This window comes from Engraulis encrasicolus, chromosome 12, assembly GCF_034702125.1.
Source record: "Engraulis encrasicolus isolate BLACKSEA-1 chromosome 12, IST_EnEncr_1.0, whole genome shotgun sequence".
Taxonomy (NCBI): Eukaryota; Metazoa; Chordata; class Actinopteri; order Clupeiformes; family Engraulidae; genus Engraulis; species Engraulis encrasicolus.
Genome location: NC_085868.1, coordinates 41,616,431 through 41,636,491, shown reverse-complemented (window position 1 = coordinate 41,636,491; position 20,061 = coordinate 41,616,431). Strand labels below are relative to the sequence as shown.

At 42.4% G+C, this 20,061-nt stretch overlaps 1 protein-coding gene across 1 annotated transcript; it reads left to right on the top strand.

Annotated features, from left to right (window-relative positions):
- Positions 1-4,248: 4,248 nt before the first annotated feature.
- On the top strand, positions 4,249-19,694 carry LOC134459550 (mucin-6-like). The gene is made up of 18 exons (XM_063211909.1): positions 4,249-4,405; positions 5,413-5,479; positions 6,587-6,639; positions 6,755-6,790; positions 7,617-7,674; positions 8,155-8,607; positions 9,089-9,816; positions 10,181-10,701; positions 11,824-11,958; positions 12,363-12,524; positions 12,758-12,949; positions 13,878-14,007; positions 14,505-14,714; positions 14,907-15,032; positions 15,453-15,596; positions 18,258-18,288; positions 18,399-18,459; positions 19,455-19,694. Exons 1-18 carry the CDS (start codon positions 4,328-4,330, stop codon positions 19,495-19,497), a joined length of 3,228 nt encoding a protein of 1,075 aa, XP_063067979.1. The 5' UTR covers positions 4,249-4,327; the 3' UTR covers positions 19,498-19,694.
- Positions 19,695-20,061: the final 367 nt, after the last annotated feature.

Genomic DNA, 20,061 nt, shown 5'->3' with positions numbered 1-20,061 from the left:
GCCAGGTGGCTGCAGCTGCAGTTAACAGAAGTCAGGGGCTGTTCACTCACGGAACTTGCTATTAGCCACAATTGGCTAACCCTAACCACGGGACAGTGCAAAATGAATGGGTGTCAATGGAGTTTTTTACCATTATATTTTTTGTGATTTTTTATAATTTTTTGTCCTGAAATACTAATATTAAGTTCGAAGCTAGAAATAATAAGACCCAATTTGAGTAGCGTTTCGATTATTTTGCGCCACTAGATTATTATATACTGGGTCACAAAGCTCAATTTTTATGGGGCCAAACCCATAAACATTAGCACGATGCTAGCGAGTACAGGTTGAAATCTTCAAACCTGCTGTAAAACTATACACACCTGAACGATTTGTCAATACAGCCTATTGTTAAACAACAGTCATCGTGCTTACCAGGAATGTTTTGTTGATAATATTTGTGACTGGAAATGGCAGTAGCAATGTATTTAGCATGGGTTCCCCTTTCCATTCCATACATTTTCCCACATGAAGGACTGGCCTACGCTCGTTACTGCAGAATGCATGCAAAGCTAACTGGCTACAATGGGAACCAATGAGACTGAGCCTTCTCCCTGTGTTCTAATTTCTCTGCAGAAGTATAGGCCTACATTAAAAAAGTATACAAGGGCCCTACCGTGGCCTAACAGTAGGGGGCACTGGGTTACTATGCAGGCGACCTGGGTTCGATTCCGGACTGAGTCACTTGCCAATGCTTCCCCGTCTCTCTCTCTCCACTTGTTTCCTGTCCCTCTCTCACTGTCTTGTCACGAATAAAGATGCAAAAAGCCCTAAAAAATGATAATAAAAAGTATAGAAGGATGGTGGAACAACAAGGGTTCTTGAAATAGCTTCTACAGCTCAGAAAACCTCCCATTTCCCCAAAACCTGTACACGGGCACAGTGGGTTTACATACAGAGTCCAATCTCGCCCTCCAACCCGTGCCTGCAGTTCACCTAGGGAGTGCTGTCGAGACAGCAGAGCCCAAGGCTGGCGCTAATAACTGACAGTTGTGCTTGCTGTCGTCTGAAACTTGACAATATTACTGTAAGTTCTGAGAAACCAATGTGGATTTAAATGAAATGTACAATAACCTGGGAGTTATGTCCTTCTGATTTCTTACAGCTTTGGCATTTATGAGTCAGGCTCCGCTAGCATCTTGTTAACAAAATTGCTTTACGGCCTTCGTGATCACAGCAATGCAGCAGGCCGACCAATCCAAACGCAGTGTGTGAAGCCACTCGTGACGTCATATTGACAATAAAGACGTATTTTACAAAGATCCAGCGAGTTTAAACATTCAAACTAAGTGCTGTTTGAAAGGATCATCTATCCTGCCTTTAGGAAAAATAAAATGAAACGATGATACCAATTCTCTCCCAAAGCAATGGCAGCATGTATGGTTGAGTTCCATGGGACCCCATTCATTCTAACAGCCTCTGCGCTCCTTGGCGCTCCTCTGCGCTGTCTGGATGGCGCCACTTAGTGGACAGTACCACCCGGAAAAAGTTGCGAGATTCCTCTCTCGTATTAGAAGGGGGTGTTCACTCACGGAACTAGCTACTAGCCACAACTGGCTAACCCTAATCCTACCTAAGTGCAAAATGAATGGGTGTCACTGGAGTTTTCTACCATTATAATTTTTGTGATTTTTTATAATTTTTTGTCCTGAAATATTAATATTCAGTTCGAAGCTAGAAATAATAAGACCCTATTTGAGTAGCGTTTCGATTATTTTGCGCCACTAGATTATTATATACTGGGTCACAAAGCTCAATTTTTATGAGGCCAAACCCATAGACAGTAGCGGGATGCTAGCGAGTACAGGTCGAAATCTTCTAACCTGCTGTAAAACTACACACCTGAATGATTTGTCAATACAGCCTATTGTTAAACAGCAGTCATAGTGCTTACCAGGAATGTTTTGTTCATGATATTTGTGACTGGAAATCGCAGTAGCAATGTATTTATATGGGTTCCCCTTTCCATTCCATACGTTTTCCCACATGAAGGACTTACTGACGCTCGCCAACTAGTGGAGACTCCGTAGGAACTGCAGTATGCATGCAAAGCTAACTGGCTACAATGGGAACCAATCAGTGTGAACATTCTCCCTGTTAGAGATTCTCTGGTATTACCCAGAGCCATACAGAGGGGAGAGTTACGCAATTGGAGGACCAGGAATTAAATGGCAGCTCCGCCTTTTTGCGAGATAAGGGTGTTCCTAAAGCGGCTGTCTTTCCATAGACTCAACATAGAACCACCACATTAACAGCCAAAAATAAGGACTAACGAACTATACTGCGGGGTAATCACCACAAATATGTAAACCATCAACTGTCTCGGTGGTGATAATCACAACAGTTTTACCATCTGTGATGTTTATCTGAAGTTATTACTACGAACAGCAAGTCTTGTCATATTCCCTGCATTGCATCGCATTGCATTTGCTGTGTGCTACGCCCACTACATAGGAACTAACATTCGCAACGCTGAGCAGTCCTGAGAAGCTAAAACAGCTCATTTTGCTAATGAGGAAGTCGGCTTTAGCACACAGCGGAGATTGCCCGACTCTCCCCTCTGTATGGCTCTGGTATTACCCATAGATCCTCTCTGACACAGGTGTCACCAGAGAACCTCTAACAGGGAGAAGGCTCAGTCTCATTGGTTCCCATTGTAGCCAGTTAGCTTTGCATGCATAATGCAGTAACGACCGTGGGCCAGTCCTTCATGTGGGAAAATGTATGGAATGGAAAGGGGAACCCATGCTAAATACATTGCTACTGCGATTTCCAGTCACAAATATCATCAACAAAGCATTCCTGGTAAGCACTATGACTGTTGTTTAACAATAGGCTGTATTGACAAATCGCACAGGTGTGTAGTTTTACAGCAGGTTAGAAGATTTCAACCTGTACTTGCTAGCATCGCGCTAATGTTTATGGGTTTGGCCCCATAAAAATTGAGCTTTGTGACCCAGTATATAATAATCTAGTGGCGCAAAATAATCGAAACGCTACTCAAATGGGGTCTTATTATTTCTAGCTTCGAACTTAATATTAATATTTCAGGACAAAAAATTATAAAAAATCACAAAAATGATAATGGTAAAAAACTCCATTGACACCCATTCATTTTGCACTGTCCCGTGGTTAGGGTTAGCCAATTGTGGCTAACAGGAAGTTCCGTGAGTGAACAGCCCCTGGTGTCACACAACCCATCTAACCTCCCCATTCAAAGTGGGTAGACTGCCCCCCAAAGAACAATTTTGACCCCCCCCCCCCCCCAAATAATTAATGATGTATAAATGCCAGAAAATGAATACCGAAATGCAACAACGAGGCCCCTGGTTGGGCGAGGCCCTGGGCAATTGCCCGACCTTGCTGAATGCAAAAACCGCCAATGCACAAAAGAGAAGTCTTTCTTTCCATATGTGCAGTATTGGGATGTTTTAGCATGCATTTCAATATTACCGGTATTCCCATTTACAGATTGGTTCAAGTGGTGGCATTTCCCCAAAATATATAACAATCTTTGTATAACAAGCTTTGGTGAAGAAAATAAAATGACCAAAATTCCTGGAACAGAAGTAAAAACTATCAGGCATATGTCTGATGACACTGCTAACTTCAGTCATGGGTAAGCGGTTAGAGCGTCAGACTTGTATCCCAAAGGTTGCCCATTCGACTCCCAACCCGCCAGGTTGGTGGGGGGAGTAGGTAACCAGTGCTCTCCCCCATAACTGAGGTACCCTGAGCATGGTACCGTCCTGCTGCACTGCTACCTTGAGGCGCCATTGGGGGCTACCCCCTTGCACGGGTGAGGCATGATGAATGCAATTTCGTTGTGTGCAGTGTGCATGGACACTTGTGTGCTGTGTCACAATAACAATGAGAGTTGGAGTTTCCCAGTTGGGCTTTCTTTCACATAACTTGTTGACTTTGACTCCGTTATAGTCAACTTTATTGTAAACTAGAGGCTTAACATCCTTTGTGCCTAGGATCATTCAACTGATAGGCCTAAGTAAGCTCAGTTCAGGTATTTAACTTAAGGCCTATATATGTATATTTTTATTTTTTATTTTATTTGCATTTATTTTATCTTGTCTGTGCAAGTGGTCTGTGGCTCCGCTCCCATTCACACCCCAGACCAGCAGGTGGCGGTACTGCGCGTTTACGTTAGCTGCAACCTTTCACAACCCACCCAAGCAAGAAGAACGCGGTTTTTTTGTTTGTTTGAAAAATCGATAGCACAAGTTCTGTGCTTTTTAATTAAATATTAGGCTTTTACATCGCATGAATCGCAAAGATGGACACAGATTTTAGGGAAAGGCTCCAACGTAACGAGGATATATACCTAAAAACGATTTCTGACATCTGTTCAAAGGTAAGGAGGATAAGCTTCTTCCCCATTATGCTCGCCTTGTTTATTGATAGGCCTACGCAACGTAGTTTACTGATATGAACACACATACAAACAGTTTTCTGACTTAATCTTCAACTAAAACCTTGATCTTACCCAAGGCACCATAAAAAACCAAATTGCACCATTGGGACTTCCTTGGATGTCCTTAAAAAGTCCTTCACATCACAACCTAGAATCGGTCAAATGAAATGGAGCCAATTATTCAACCCTCATTTCGTGAATGAAAAAAACAGTGACAGTTGTGGCAGAGACAGTAAGTGTTGTGTGACAGTTTAGGATTTTGGTTGCATTTTTATTTGTATACCAACGCACCCCCTCCTGCCCTCACAACAATACAGGTGCAGGGTCACAGACCTAGTCCTAGCCTATATTATTACCATTACTGAATGCATATCTTTACCAATGCTCACCCTCCCCCAACAAAAATAGTGCAGGGTTAAGTATGAGGTATAAGATACGAGGTTAAATATGAATCACATATCTGACTTGCATTGCCATAATACAAGGATATTCCATGGCCCTTTTATGTAGGGGAAACAAAATAAATCAACATCACGTCTGCCAAAAATATTTGGAATAGCAATTGGCATAGGCGTGCACAGATAGGGATGAGGTGGTGCTAAGATAAAGCACCTGCCCCTTTGCCCGAGAAATCACGATGCCTAAAGACAGTATTGTGATATGCAAGTTCTGTTACACTTCAGTCCAGAAAACAACCAAATTATATGATGTGATAGTGCTTCCAAGTTTTAAATCATATAAATTCAAATAACCATGAAAAAAAATCATGGGGGGTATCGAACCGTAGGTCAAAGACCTTGATACGAACCGAATCGTGAGTTGAGTGTATCGTTACAGCCCTAAATTAGGCTAATGACCTCCTCCATGGCATGTTGGCCATTGTAATTCATTAGAATATTTACTAGTGCTAATACACTAATGAGGATGCCTCTTGTTCCTAACAACAGTACTCCAAGATTGAAGATGGGGGGGATGAAGTGAACTTAACCACCATGACCTACAAAACGGCAGATGGTAAGTCAATAATGTGAAAATGCCTCAAGTAAAGTAATAGCAGAGAAGAACAGGAGACTGGCTCTAGTAATGGTCATCTACTAGATATGCTACGATTTGGCGTATCTGCTGTGTATATTTAGTGGTAATAGATATTTAGTGGTAATAGATATGACGACTATCTACATCCCCTATAGTTAAATAGCGGCCTGTGGGCCATTTGTGGCCTACGGGGCATGTTTCCGTGGCCCTCAAATAGTTCTGAAAAAATAAAATATAAATGTTTTAGTTTTTTGGTCCGATCGTGCTGTCGGCTCTTATTTTGACCCTTCATTGGAAGGAATTTGGAAAAACTGGCCCTCTGGGGCTTATAATTAAGTATCCCTGATCTACATCCTAATAATTCCTATAAAGCAATCCTGATTATTCTTCTCTTGCTTACTTTGTTAGTGAATTCATCTGTAGAGGTCCACAGTCATGACACCCTGCATGATTCTACCAGAGATCTTATAGACAGAGATACGTCATTCTGGTTCTTTTCTGGTATCCATGTGATGTCGGATGAACGCCCCTTTAGGAGACATTTGGTTAGGAGACCTTTCTTAGGACCTTTCTTAGGAGCACTTCTTGTGGAAACACCTAAAAAAGCGAAGAAGGAGGAGGGGACAACGCCCCCTTAGGAGACCCAACTTGAGCACACACATCATTAGCTGCCCTCTTCCATCTTTGGAGGGCCTACACAGCACCCGCTGCCTAAAAAAGGCCAAGTGCATTCTGAGAGACACATTCCACCCAGGTCACAGTCTTTTTGAATTGCTGCCATCGGGCAGGAGATTCAGGTCCATGAAGACAAGGACAAACAGACTGAAAAACAGTTTCTATGCAGCGGCCATCACAGAACTGAATTGTGCATCAAAAGCATAGTTTTTATATACATGCCATTCTTTTTTGTTCCATTTTTTATTTTATTTTTATTTTTGCCTCAACAAGGAATGCACAATTTCGTTGTGCTTGTCACAATGACAAATAAAAGATATTGTATATTGTATTGTATACTCTTTTGCATTGGGTGGGCAGGGTTTGAATCCTCTTTATTAATCTAGCCCCTTTGATTATACTCTCATTTAGGGAAAGTACGACAATATGGAACTGCGGAAGAGAGACGCCTGCATTCCTTACAGGTGAGAACCTCCAATAAATAACAATAAATTGCCAATAAATAACAAATTGATCCGTGTGTGACCCACTTCATACTTTCATACTTGAAACCATTTCATACACATTTGTGCCCTACAGGGAATTGCAAAGGGAAACACTGCTCCGGACAATATGGTAATTGTGATTTAAGTTATGTTTTTCATTCTTTCAGACTTTCAGTGAGGCAGACAAACATCAACAGTTTCATTCATTCTAATACTGGATGTACTCAGTCATTTAGTTGACCTGAAGGTTTACGTGCCTTTTCTTACTACATGTTAGTAAATCAATGCACATATACAATGTACACGCCTATCACAGAAATCCGTACAATACAATACAACATGTATTTATATAGCGCATTATCACAACTGTGAATTTGAATTCAAGCGCTTTCAAAATTCACATACAACATACACATTCCCACATTCACACACTATGTCTGGAGCTGCCGCACGGCACCAATTGTTCGGGGTTCATGTGAGTGTGCACACACACAAACAAAGACAGTAACAAAAGTCCTTAAAAAAACATAACGCTGGAAACGATCATAACATAGCCTAATTTCATAGCACCAAGACCTAGCCTACTAGCGCAGAAAGACTGTGTACAACTGACCCCTCACATTTCTGCAGATGGGTGTATGCCTTTTCATTGATCCAGTACAGTAGGTTTTGTTGCTAAAAATGTCTGAAATGTATGGAAATTCAAAATGGCGGGCATGGAGGAGGTGCACCTTTTCATGCACCGGTATGAAAAGTGCTATTTTCCCAATCATAATGAATACTTAAGAATTTGATGATGAGAAAATGTGTGAATCTGGGCAGCATGATCTCTGGAATTAAACTACTAAAAATATAACATACTGCATCTTTAAAAATCTGCAGAAATGTGAGGGTGGACTAACTTCTGAGAATGTTTTATTTTTGTCTGTGGTATTTTCTGTGTTCTGTGAATGCAGGAGGACATTGATGAGAATGAAGACAAGGAGCATGAAACTGCAATGGACAGTCATCTAGGTATGTGCCTGCATAAAATCATCTTTTTAATTTTAAAAGGTTTACAATGTCACAATTGTATGTAACCTAAATTGAACATTTTAATCTGTAAACAAATACAAATTGAATGTCATGATCTTAGAATAGAATATTGAATAGAATATTGTCACTATTCACATGTACATTTTGCATTATAACACATTCCCAATGAGATTGAAAGCACTCACTTCAGTTCAGCCATTCAAGGGATTACAGAAAGGTATAAATGAAAAAGAAGGGGGAAATTTGGGTGAAAGACGTGGGTGATATGCTGCAACGAATATGCTTCTTAGATAGTCAACTAAAAATTAAAAATAAACAAAAAAAATCCATACAATAGTGGCACTGGCTGTCGTGTGCTGCTGCTGAAACGTCACTGACCCATTTACATCACTCAATATTGTTTGTCCCACAAGTAAACTTCTTTTTTGTTGTTGTTTGTTTTGTTTGTTTATTTTTTAGGGGCTTCATTCTTGGAGTGTTCGCGAGCCTCCTCTTCCTCCAGCAGTGTGTTGGATTTGCCGTTGCCGGAGGATCAGGACCCGGAGCTGGAGCAGACCTTCAGCAGCCAGAGCGAGGGCCCCACCCTGCAGGACTTATATCCTGGCATGATCAGCCAGTTTGCCGGGGCCTTTCATCGCGATTGGGTGTCCGAGGGGGCAGATGCCGTGCGCCGGAAGTACCAGCGCCACAAGGCCAAGCAGCATCTCAGCTCTCGACCGGGCTTCAGCTCTGTGAACAGCTCTGTTTGTGGGTCAGTCACCTCTCGTCAAGTCGCTGCACAGCCAAAACAACGAAGGCCTCCGCAACAAGGTACCTCTGCTATGCCTTGGAGGGTCCCCACTGGGACCCCCTCACACACTGTCCAAACTCCGGGCCATAGGGACAGCCCAAGGAAACATGTGAACACTCAAGGTATTTTATTGTTGCTATTACTATTTTCTTCCTATATTCTGTACTTTAATTTGTTATCTTTTTTGATTCAACTAAATTATATTTATTTCAGCTTAATTTGTTTATTTTTTTATTTTTTTTATCTTTTACTTCTTTTTATTATTTTAGTTTTATCATTCAGCTGCAATTCTTGTACCATATGAATTGTGCTATACAAATAGTTCTTCTTCTTCTTCTTCTTCTTCTTCTTCTTCTTCTTCGTCTTCTTCTTCTTCTTCTTCTTCTTCTTGTTCTTGTTCTTGTTGTTGTTGTTGTTGTTGTTCTTCTTCTTCTTCTTCTTCTCGATCTTCTTCTCGATCTTCTTCTTCTTCTTCTTCTTCTTCTTCTTCTTCTTCTTCTTCTTCTTCTTCTTCTTCTTCTTCTTCTTCTTCTTCTTCTTCTTCTTCTTCTTCTTCTTCTTCTTCTTCTTCTTCTTCTTCTTCTTCTTCTTCTTCTTCTTCAGGTCCCGTGCTGATCATGGACTCCAGCCTCACCACCTCACCGCCCTCCTCTGACTCCTCCCCTGACACCTCCCCTGACGCCTCCCTCAACTCCTCCATCAACCAGACGTACCTAACGAGGAGCCCCCCACCCGTGAGTTCCGGTGCCCAACACCAGTCGTCGTGGCAGCAGGGCAGAACGGCCGCGCACAGCTACTCTGCTGCTGCTTCACATTTGCATCCAGACGTCGGTCCTGTCAGCAGCAGCAGTAGTAGTAGTAGTGCTGCTGTCGTGGAAAATCGCGGCTTGTGGCTCAGTAGAGGGGACGAGAGTAGTCGTCATCACTCCCCTGCCAAGGCCAGCCCACTTGCTCAATCCGCAACCGGCCCCTTTGTTGCCGGACATTATAACCCAGCGGCGGCAGCGCAGCGCAAGCACTGGGAGGGTCCCCCAGGGTCTTCCTCCTTCAGAGTGGATGCTTTGCAGAACTCGCCGTCCAATCGTGGCTATCGCTACGGTGGCTACGGTGGTTCAACCGAAAACTATCCCTCTCCACGCCACCAGGAGGAGACAGCGAGCACGAGTTGGCGCTATCCGCATCCTCAGCGGGGTGCCATGCAGGAGGAAACGGGCTACTCCTCCTCCTCAGCAGCCAACCAAAAGGCTTCGTGGCGCTCCCCTGTCCGAGGAGGTCCCATCATCAGCATTCAGCAGCAGCAGCAGCAGCAGTCGTTGAATAAGAATCCAACTGTAAGATAACTGCACTTTACCATTGTATTCTTCTATAAAATATGAGGGTTTTTTGTCTTGTCCTATGTCATGCTGTGTTTTTGTCATGAGGAGGGTGTTGGGTTGGGGGGGATGGGGTTGTATTTGTATTTTATGTTTTTTTTCTGTTTTTGTAACTGTCAATGGCACAGAACAAGTTTCTGGAAAGACAAATAAATGTGGCCTAGTGGTTAAGGAGATCGAATTATTTCCACTTCCACTCCCTATCTCACTCCATGGCTGAGGTGCTCTTGAGCATGTAAATAACTGTAAGTCGCTTTGGATAAAAAAGCGTCAGCTCTTTTTCATGAAATGTCACGTAATCTATCTATCTCTCATCTGGCAGCCTCCTCAGACGTCGTCTCTCCAACAGCCAGATCTTGTGAGGTGCTCGTCCAGGAGAGACCCTGTAGAAGCCATGCACATGCACAGCAGCTCTGCTTCACTCTCCTGTCCGGACGTGGGCATGGACATGGACGCCAGCTGGTGTCCTTCCGTCGTGGAGAATCGCAGTCCAGACAAACAGAGATGGTGGCAGCCAAGGAGCAGCAGCAGCAGCGGCGTTGGCGGCCTTCAGAGCAATTTTCCTCGTCACTCTCCTGCCAAGTCTAGCCCTGCTAAGCCCTCAGGCTTCTATAGGCTCCACAGTTCCCCGTCCAAAAGGCCCTACTCCTATTCCTCCTCCTCCTCAGTGCAGGAGAATCGCAGCCCACACAAGCGGTGGTGGCCAAGCAGCGGCGGTGTTGGCGGCGGCGGCGGCGGCTGCCTTCAGAGGAGTTCTTCTCGTCGCTCCCCTTCCAGGAAGTCCAGCCCTGCAAAGGCTGCAGGCTACCACGGGCTCCACAGCTCCCCTTCCAAAAGCACAAGGTGTCGTATTGGTTTATTGTACATTGACTTAAAGAAATTAATCCGCACTCACAAGCTGAAACACGTCTCATTATTTAGATAGATAGATTACCACCATGTCCACAAGCAGACGTGTTTCAGCTCTTAAGCCATCATCAGGATGTTTCTTCTTTAAGTTGATACCTTCTATCGCGCACCCAGTCATTCATTTTTTTTACAGAAGTTGAGGGTGCCCTCTGACAAATTATTGTAGATTTACGACGTAGTTTTTGTTAACTGGAGATGCACCCCCTCTTTGCAGTGGCGACTCCTATTGGAAGCTAGGGGAAGCACAGCCTACTGGAACTCAGCTCAAAAACGAACCATATTTATTGATCAATATTGTGAAGATTCTATATACTGTGTTTTCATGAATGCTACATTTAATTTCAACCGGGGGCGGGTTAAAATTGCAGTTCTTTTAACATCTAGGCTATGATTTCTACCACATTCACCCACGAGTGCACGATTTTGAGGCTCTTTGTCATTTTTGTTGTAGCCCTCTATCTATTAAGCATATTTTAACTTGCTCTGCAGTCTGCACTGAGAATGAAAAGGCAGCAGGTTTTTAAGAAAGATGCTGTTGTTGATATTTTTGATAAGGTCCCACCATTAAAGGTTCTAAACTGTTTAGTATGTATTGAAAAAAAAACATATTTGATCTATTTATTTACTGATTGTTGGTTTTGTAAATGTGGTATGGTTATTCTCTATCTCAGGGCTGGTAGTATTCAGGCTCCATGCCTGATTTCAGGCTTGACAGAGTTTGCAACAAAAAAAAAACAGTGATAATAATTAGCCATTAGGTTATTCTTATCTCAGAAAGTGTTACAGGTTCAGGGTTTTCTTCTACTATCAGGCTTGAAAAATAATCATACAATCATACACAGGCTATTAAAACTGTTATATATAACTGTGAATAATGTGTCAAAATAGGCCTACGTTACGTCACTATGCAATATCTTGTCGTCGTCGTTAGAGCAGGGAAAAAAGTTCAGGCTCAGGATTTTTTTTCACTATCACCCCTGCTATCTGCATTGGCCTTGATATAGCCATTGCTGCTCAACTGGCAGTAAATGCAAACCATCGATCCTCTTCCCGAAGGCCCCCCTCCTCCTCCTCCTCCGTGCAGCCCAGACGCCCTGAGAGCTACCGGGCATCCTCGATGCACCATCACCAAAGCCAGAAGAACGGCAGGCCCTCACCAAGCCACCAGAGGGCGCTGCACTCCAGCTGGAGGTACTGTAGGGTTGCTGGATTATGAGAAAAATCAATATTACGATTATTTCAGTCAATATTTTATATCACGATTTTTTTAGACGGTATTTCTTTTAAAGGCAAATAATTGTGCTAAACGATTCACAATCTTCCCTCCCTCCAGCAGTGTGAGTGGAGGGCCATAGAAAAACACACAGTGGTGTTCTGCATGAGTGTTGGGTAGCAAGTTTGCTCTGTGCTCACAATGGCTCAGTCTCAACAAATGACAAAATTATTGTTTCAATTCGATATTATGAAACTTCGCTCTGAATAAAAGAGCATAAAGTCAAACAAGTGTGCGGTTAACTTTTTCCTTTTGAAGTTTTCGATATTATGAAATTTGATATTGTTTGACAGCAATAATATCAATTCAATTTATTCCACAGCCCTAGCTGGAGGTCCAGCCCCAGCCCCAGCCTCCATGCCCGCCAGGTGGCTCCATCTCTGGCCTCCTCCTCCACCACTACTGCTGTCCCTGGTTCTTCCCCTGGTCGTCGACTGTCCAACATGCAGGACATCAACCGGCAGTTCCAGGAGCTGTACCACAGGTAGGGATGTAAATAAATAATAATCGATATGTATCTATGCATTGATCCTACGGCCGACGAGCGAATCAAATCCTAGCATATCGTGGGGCATTCTTAAGTATCGAAAATAATCGAATCGCTGGCCCCTGCCCAATGGTCTTAAGTCCTGAAAATAAACGAATCGCTGCCTCAAGAAATCGATATCGAATCATATTGTCATGCAAGCTGTGATTTGCACCCCTAACCCCTAACAGGTACATCTGCCTTAAGGAAAGCGTGTCAGACTCGCCGAACCTCAGAAGCGGCTCCTCCACTTGCCTGTGCGCCCCGAGCGGCGTTGGAGTTGGAGTGGGGCTCAGCAGCCCTACGTCCAGAGCCAGGCTCCCCTTGATCCACACCAACGCAGCCAAAACAGCCAGCTCTCCTGGCTCCACCAGTGGCTCCAGGTAGGGATGCACCAATACCGATACTGGTATCGATATCGGCCCTGATACTGGTATTGATATTGGCCCTGATACTGGTATTGATATCGGCCCCGATATTTGCTCATTATACTCGTCGTACTCGTCAAACACTGGCCGATACCGATACTGCCATTACACGAAACAATGCAACATCTCGTCACGTTCTGTTGACTTGAAAGCTTGAAAGCCGCCTCATATATTTACTACATCTAAATCTACATGGAAATGGACAATAAAACAAATATCACAGGTGGAAAAATTATGGCTATGCATTTATTCTCATTGTATGTTGGGGGTGAAGGTATGGTATCGGTACTTGGTATCAGCAAGAATTATACAGAATTATACAGAATTATTGTTTTTCAAAAAAGAAATCTTCAGAGTCTCCTCTACTGGCTGTGACTAGGGTCAAATTCAGACAGGGTGAAAATGGCATTTAGTCATTATGCTGCCAAAGGCTGGAACCAGCTTCCTGTCCAAGTTAGAAATGCCCCAACAGTATCTTGTTTTAAATCTTCTAGTATCAAGCCAACACATCTAATAAATCTTATTTTTTAAGTAAAAATCACATAATAACTAGTACTTTTAAATGGACTTTAGAGCTAGAAATTAAACTATTACTGTTTTCAAACATTTGTCCTTGGGGCAGGATATTTTTACTTGATATTTTTTTACTTGTTGTAAGCTATATTTAGCTTGAAACAAGTAAAATAATCTAATTTGCAAAGATTTCATTTTCTGCAGTGATACAATATAGTTTTTCTTCTTTCTCTACTTTCTAGCACATCGAATGACAAATTATGTGCTTTATAAATAAGATTGACTGCTTGATGTGCTATATAAATAAGATTGACTGATTGATGTGCTATATAAATAAGATTGACTGATTGATTGATTGATTGATCCCTAGTTCCAGGCTGGCGGGTCTTTCCCTCACCCCGGTCCGAAGACGCCGCCGCCTCCATTCGGAGCGCAAGACCAGCCTGCTGAGGCGCGTCCAGACACTTCGTCAGGAAAGCTGTCCGCCGGGACAACTAGGGGTGGGTATTGGCAATACAAAGGGCTCACGATTCAATGCCCATCACAATATAAATGCCACATTGCGATTCTATCATGAATTCACGATACGTTGTGATTCATGTACTATCCCGATGCAGTACGATATTTACTTAAGAGTCTAAAAATACAGATCATTTGTCAGTTGCTGCTGTGTAACATTCATAAGTCAATTTCTTTTATATAAGCATTTTAGCATATTTTAGCATGTGCTTCCATTACAACAGAAATATTACCTACTCTTCCTACTGAAATATATGAGACGGAGGCAAATTCAATTTTATGATTATTAAATAATCGATTGTCATGAATCGATGCAGCATATTGTCAAATAAAATAAGTATCACAACACATTGTCGTGAATCGACGCAATATATCATGAAAATAAGTATTGCAATACATTGTCATGACTCGATGCAGTATGTCGTGAAAGTAAGTATTGCGATGCATCATGACAATTTGTTTTTTTGCACACTTCTAGGGACAACCACGCAACCCCATCGGCGGTGGTGGCCAGCCATGGCCCGGCTGTTCCCCTGCGCACTCCTCCTCCTCCGTGCGGACCGACCTGGACCTCAAGCACTTCTCTCTCACACCTCTCTCCCACCACCGGCTGAGCAAGCGCCGCATCCCATCTGAATCACAGCACTCTCCCAGCCTCAAACGCTTCCGCGAGGGTGTCCAGAGTCAGGTCAGTTACTTTGCTGGACACCATTATTTATTTCGTTTTTCTCATCCTTCTCTTTCTCCACCAAAGTTACTGAATGTCAAAATAGCTTTCTTCTATTGTGAGTGCTCTGTACTGACTTAGTGTAAGTATGCTCCCGAACAGGCCAGTTGCTAGTTGCATTATCCCATACCACCCTCTTACGTATGCCCACAGTCAAAGGCTCGCAGCGACTCTGCGCAGTCACACCACGAGCCGCAGTATTGGGGAGTGGAGGACGACAATGAAGATGAGGAAGAGGAGGAGGATGCGATGGCCACTGTGGAGAATGATCCGCCAAAGGTAGGCCTGTTACAGCAATCATTAAATCAACTAGTAGTCTGGGCTCCAGGCTCTTCTATGAGATGATTGTTTGTTCTAGCACCTCTGTTACTGATGTGCATTCATTGGGTGCATCCCAATATGTGTCCTTGCCTCCTCCACTTGTGCTTGTCTCCTCGTCCCGCCTCCTGGCCCCTCCTCCGTGGAGAAAACGATAAAGTTTCCCAGCTGTCAGCCTCGCCACAACAACTTTTGAGGGACTGTTTTTCATTCACCATCCCAATTGCAAATGAGAAAAAGACTTTACAATTGAGCTTTTGCAAGATATTGAAATATAATGCTGTTGTCAGTGATGTCATCATGACGAGAAACAAGTGGAGGAGGCAAGTGGAGGAGGCAAGGTCACATATTGGGATGCACCCATTCTCTGACTCTCTGCAGCACTACCCAGAGGAGAGCCGGCGTCGCCACAGTATAGCGCTCCTGCTCCACCACTGCCCCAGCCCCAGGCTCCTCATGGCTGCCAGGAGACTCTCCAGGGCTGGACGAGGCTCCAGGTCTGGCTCCCCGATCACCTCGGACTGGGTAAGAGACCTTGCTGGCACGTGTTAATAATAATAATAATAATAATAATAATAATAATAATAATAATAATAATAATAATAATAATAATAATAATAATTGTATTTGTATAGCACTGTATCATACAAGGCATGCAACTCAAAGTGCTTAACAAATGGGAAAAAAACCTCATTGTTAGAGATGGATTTAAAAGGAGAGGTAGAGAGGAGAGGCAGAAATAGCAAGAAGGCAGAGGAAGAAGAGATAGATAGAGATTGTAGAGTCATAAGGTCCACGTAGGTTGGGACCAGGATTCTTAGAGGCGTAAGGTCCATAGTGGCTGGGTCTAGCAGAAGTCATAGATAGTCACACTGAATTTGGGCGCTCAGATGCGGCCCCTGGTGGCATCAGGGGTGAGGAAAAACTCCCTTTCGCTTGATTCATAGTTTGTAGGGGGAAAAAGCTCAATGAGGTCTGGTTGGTGTTGGTAGATTATGTACAGTGAGGAGAATAAGTATTTGATCCCTTGCTGATTTTTTTGGTTTGCCCACTAATAAAGACATGACCAGTCTTTCATGTTAATGATAATATGTATTATAATATGATGAGACAGAATATCAAAAAGAAAATCCAGAAATTAACTCTAAAGAATATATATTAATTGATTTATATTTCATTAATTGATTTATATTTCAAACTAAACTCGCCAACATGGGACAGACCAAAAAGCTGTCAAAGGATGTCAGGGACAAGATTTTAGAACTCAACCAGGCTGAAATGGGCTCCTAGATATTAAGGAGCAAGCTGTTGGTGCATTTCTTCCCAATTTTAGGACATACAAAATGATCATCAATCATCAATCTTAGGCCTGTCTGTGGTTCCATACAAGATTTGACCTTGTGGGAGTTTAATAACCAGAAAAAAAGAGATGAAGCACCTTAAAACTGTATGGGAGGAGCTAGGAAATGATCTCAAGGCAGCTGGGACCTCAATCACTAAGAAAACTATTGGAAACACTTAATACCACAACGGATTAAAATCCTGCAGTGCATGTATGGTACCCCTGCTTCAGAAGGAACCTGTTCAGGCTCACCTGAAGTTCGCCAATGAACATCAAACTGGATTAGGATATGATTGGAAGGTGCTGGAATCAGATAACACCAAAATCAAACTGTTTGGCATTAACACAACTCAATCTGTTAGGAGGAAGAGAAATGCTGCCTATGATAACAAGAACAACACCTTCTCCCACATCATACATGAAAGTGGTAACATTATGTTTTGAGGTTGTTTGTCTGGCCAAGACACAGGACAACTTCACATCGTCAAGGAATGGATGAAGGGAGACATGTAAACGTACAATGCTGCATCACCACTAGACTGAAGGTGGGTCATGGATTGGCCTCCCAATATGATAATAATCCATAACATACAGCCCAAGCAACGAAAGAGTAGCTCAAGCAGAAGCACATTAAGGTCATGAAGTGGCCTAGACAGTTTCCAAACATTAACCCTATAATAATCCTGTGAAGGGGACAAAAGATCCCATTTGCCAAGCTACAGTCATAAAACTTAAATGATTTAGAGATGATCTGCAAAGAAAAGTGGAAAAATCATTTCTAATATATCCACAAACATTGTCATTAACTGAAAGAAACATCTGACCTCTGAATGAGAAAACAAGGGCTTTGCCACCAAGTATTTTGTCTTCTTTGACTAGAGGGGTCAAATACTTATTTTCCTCAATGGAATACAGATCAATTAAAATATATTCTTCAAAGTTATTTTCTGGATTTTCTTTTTGATATTCTGTCTCTCCATATTAGAATACATTTTATCATTAATATTATAGAATGATCATGTCTTTATTAGTGGGCAAACCAACAAAATCAGCAATGGATCAAATACTTATTCTCCTCACTGTACATTTAAAGGTGCACCTCATATTTGTTGTAGTTTATTTCCAGAATTTATGCTGCCTATTCACAAATGTTACCTTTTTCATGAATACTTACCACCACCACCAAATTCTAAGCTTTCATTATGACTGGGAAAATTGCACTTTTCATACATGAAAAGGGGGATCTTCTCCATGGTCCGCCATTTGTAATTTCCAGAAATAGACATTTTTAGCTGCAAAACTTACTGTACTTTGGTTATACTAGTAAATACTGGTTTATTATTTAGTAAATATTAATGAAAAGATCAAATTTGGTAATAGCCAGCACAGTCTCAATGAGCAGCATAGCTGCAGTTCCCATTCTGGCCACATTCTACACAGTGCACCTTTAAGTGTAAAGAAATCCCACACATTGTCCCATTAAACCAGCAAACTTTAATACAAAGTTTCAGTCATTTGACCAAAGAAGGGCGGATGACCGAAACGTTGCATTAAAGATTAATGGTGCAGGTTTGCTGGTGAGGGTAAACCTGACTATGGTTGGACGACCAAAACGTTGTATTAAAGTTTGCTGGTGGAATGGACAGTGTGCAGAATTTCTTCATGCTTGAATGATGACCCCACTGGGATAATGTCTTTCGCTCCTCTGCAACTACAGAGGTGTGCAAAAGCGCCATTTTGAAGATAATGTACATTTGCTACAAGTAGTAAATCTTTCATTATGCCTTATGTAAATGTTTCATTATGTGTTATGTTAATTGTATGTTGTCACACTTTTATTTCAGAAAAGGCGGCTTGATAATCTTAAAGCGAAAGGTGGGTGGTTACTTTTCACCCAAAAATCCAATTCTCCTAAGAATTTTATATTTATATTATTTTGTTATTATTCCGTTATAAATGATGATCATGTTGTTTTATTGTTTCAGGAGGAATATCAGTGAATTCTCTCAGTGAAGGCTCTTCTAATGAAAGTGGGATATCACCCAGGTAACTTGCTCTTAAACCAAACAAAAATGTATACACAGGTTGGTTTCCCCATTTACAAACATTCTTGTCTGCGTGTGCAGCTGAGGGTCTCTCTGCAACCTCTGATTGTTTAGAAACTGCTGTCACTCAAAAAATGCGCTCACGTGATTGGCTGCCTAGTATCTTGCCCCTCCTCACAGCACAAATGTTTGTAAATGGGAAACCTATCTATTGCAGGCGAGGCTTCCTATGTGTTTAAAAAACAAAAGTTCCTTCTGTCAGTGTTGCCAGATGCGTCTGATCAAATTCCGCCCAAAAGGTTCTCAAAAACCGCCGAAATGTGCTAAATTCCGCCCAATGTCAACAAATTACATTGATTTCTATGGGCATAAAACGGCAGAAAAAAATGCCAAATGGCCATCTCAAGTAGCCCAATTGCAATCTGGCAACACTGCCGTCTGTTCCTTCAATCAAGCGCTTTAATGGCGATTGCCAACCAACAGACACCGTTCCTTCCTCGCCATCAGCAGTATATTGTGTCAAGGGAAGTAATCACCGTTATTTAGATTATTCTACTCCCTTAGATGACTAGTGTTTTGTATGCAGGTAACATACAAATCCAATAATCCAGGGTGTTTTCACAATGAATTGACTGAATCCGCTTGCCTAGCCCTAGACATAGGCCACCTACTTCCCGAGGAAATTGGTTATATCCGTAGCCTGTCAGTAGTGTTCACTACCTCTGCCTATCTTAACCCATTGATGCCTAAAACGCCTATTACAGTCAGGCTAATGCTATTTCAAGAAATCAGTCATGGATTTGTTGGTTCACTGTTTCAAGAAACAGTTACTCAGTTTCTTGGTAGTTCGTACCAACTTCATCGCATCTAGGGATCAGCCTTGCGTCACAAGACCTGAGGCCACAGAAAAGGAGTTGAGGACAAATATTGACTTGTACCCAAAGCCACACATTCTGTATTAGTGCGTTAATGTCTCCTTTTTCTTGCCACTTTCAGCTTATCCAGAAGACGGCTCACATACAACGGGCATCAATGCTGAGCCTCTGCACTGAAGGTTAAGTTGGGCCAGCGTGTGGACACTGCCGACATGTCATGCTATGAAATGTAATGAAAAAATGCCAATGATGGCATTCCATAATAACTTAATGTTTTTATTTCAAATATAATGTATATTATTGTTGGTGATTTTGGAAACATTTGACACGGTTTCATTTGATATTAAAACATTTCTTTGAATTTTGTATTTCTTTGGCATCAGCAACACTACGTCAATGAGAACTCGCCATCAAGGCGTGGTTGGTGCTAAACACGGCACATTTAAAGTAGGCCACAAATTTGCACGAGACGATGAGCTCGCACCAGTTTCACCTACGTAGCCCATCAAGTGAGGTGTGGAGGAGGAGTTAAAGTGAGGTGCATTGCAAACATTTTAGGTGGTTGTTTGGGACAACGCGTCCACAGACGTCAATGAAGTTTTGGCCAGCCAATTCAAGGGTGTGTCACCGTGGAGACTGACCATGGCATTGAGAAGGCCTACTGTATCTCACAGGGCTGAAGTCACAGTTAACAAGGGGTGCATTTCTCAAAACCATAGTTACTAACT

Bases quoted from the DNA above. Each gene is read 5' to 3' on its own strand.
- LOC134459550 (XM_063211909.1), top strand. From the start codon at position 4,328: ATGGACACAGATTTTAGGGAAAGGCTCCAACGTAACGAGGATATATAC. The intron at 5,480-6,586 runs GTAAGTCAATAA...ACTCTCATTTAG, and splicing joins GACCTACAAAACGGCAGATG to GGAAAGTACGACAATATGGA. The intron at 9,817-10,180 runs GTAAGATAACTG...CTCATCTGGCAG, and splicing joins CGTTGAATAAGAATCCAACT to CCTCCTCAGACGTCGTCTCT.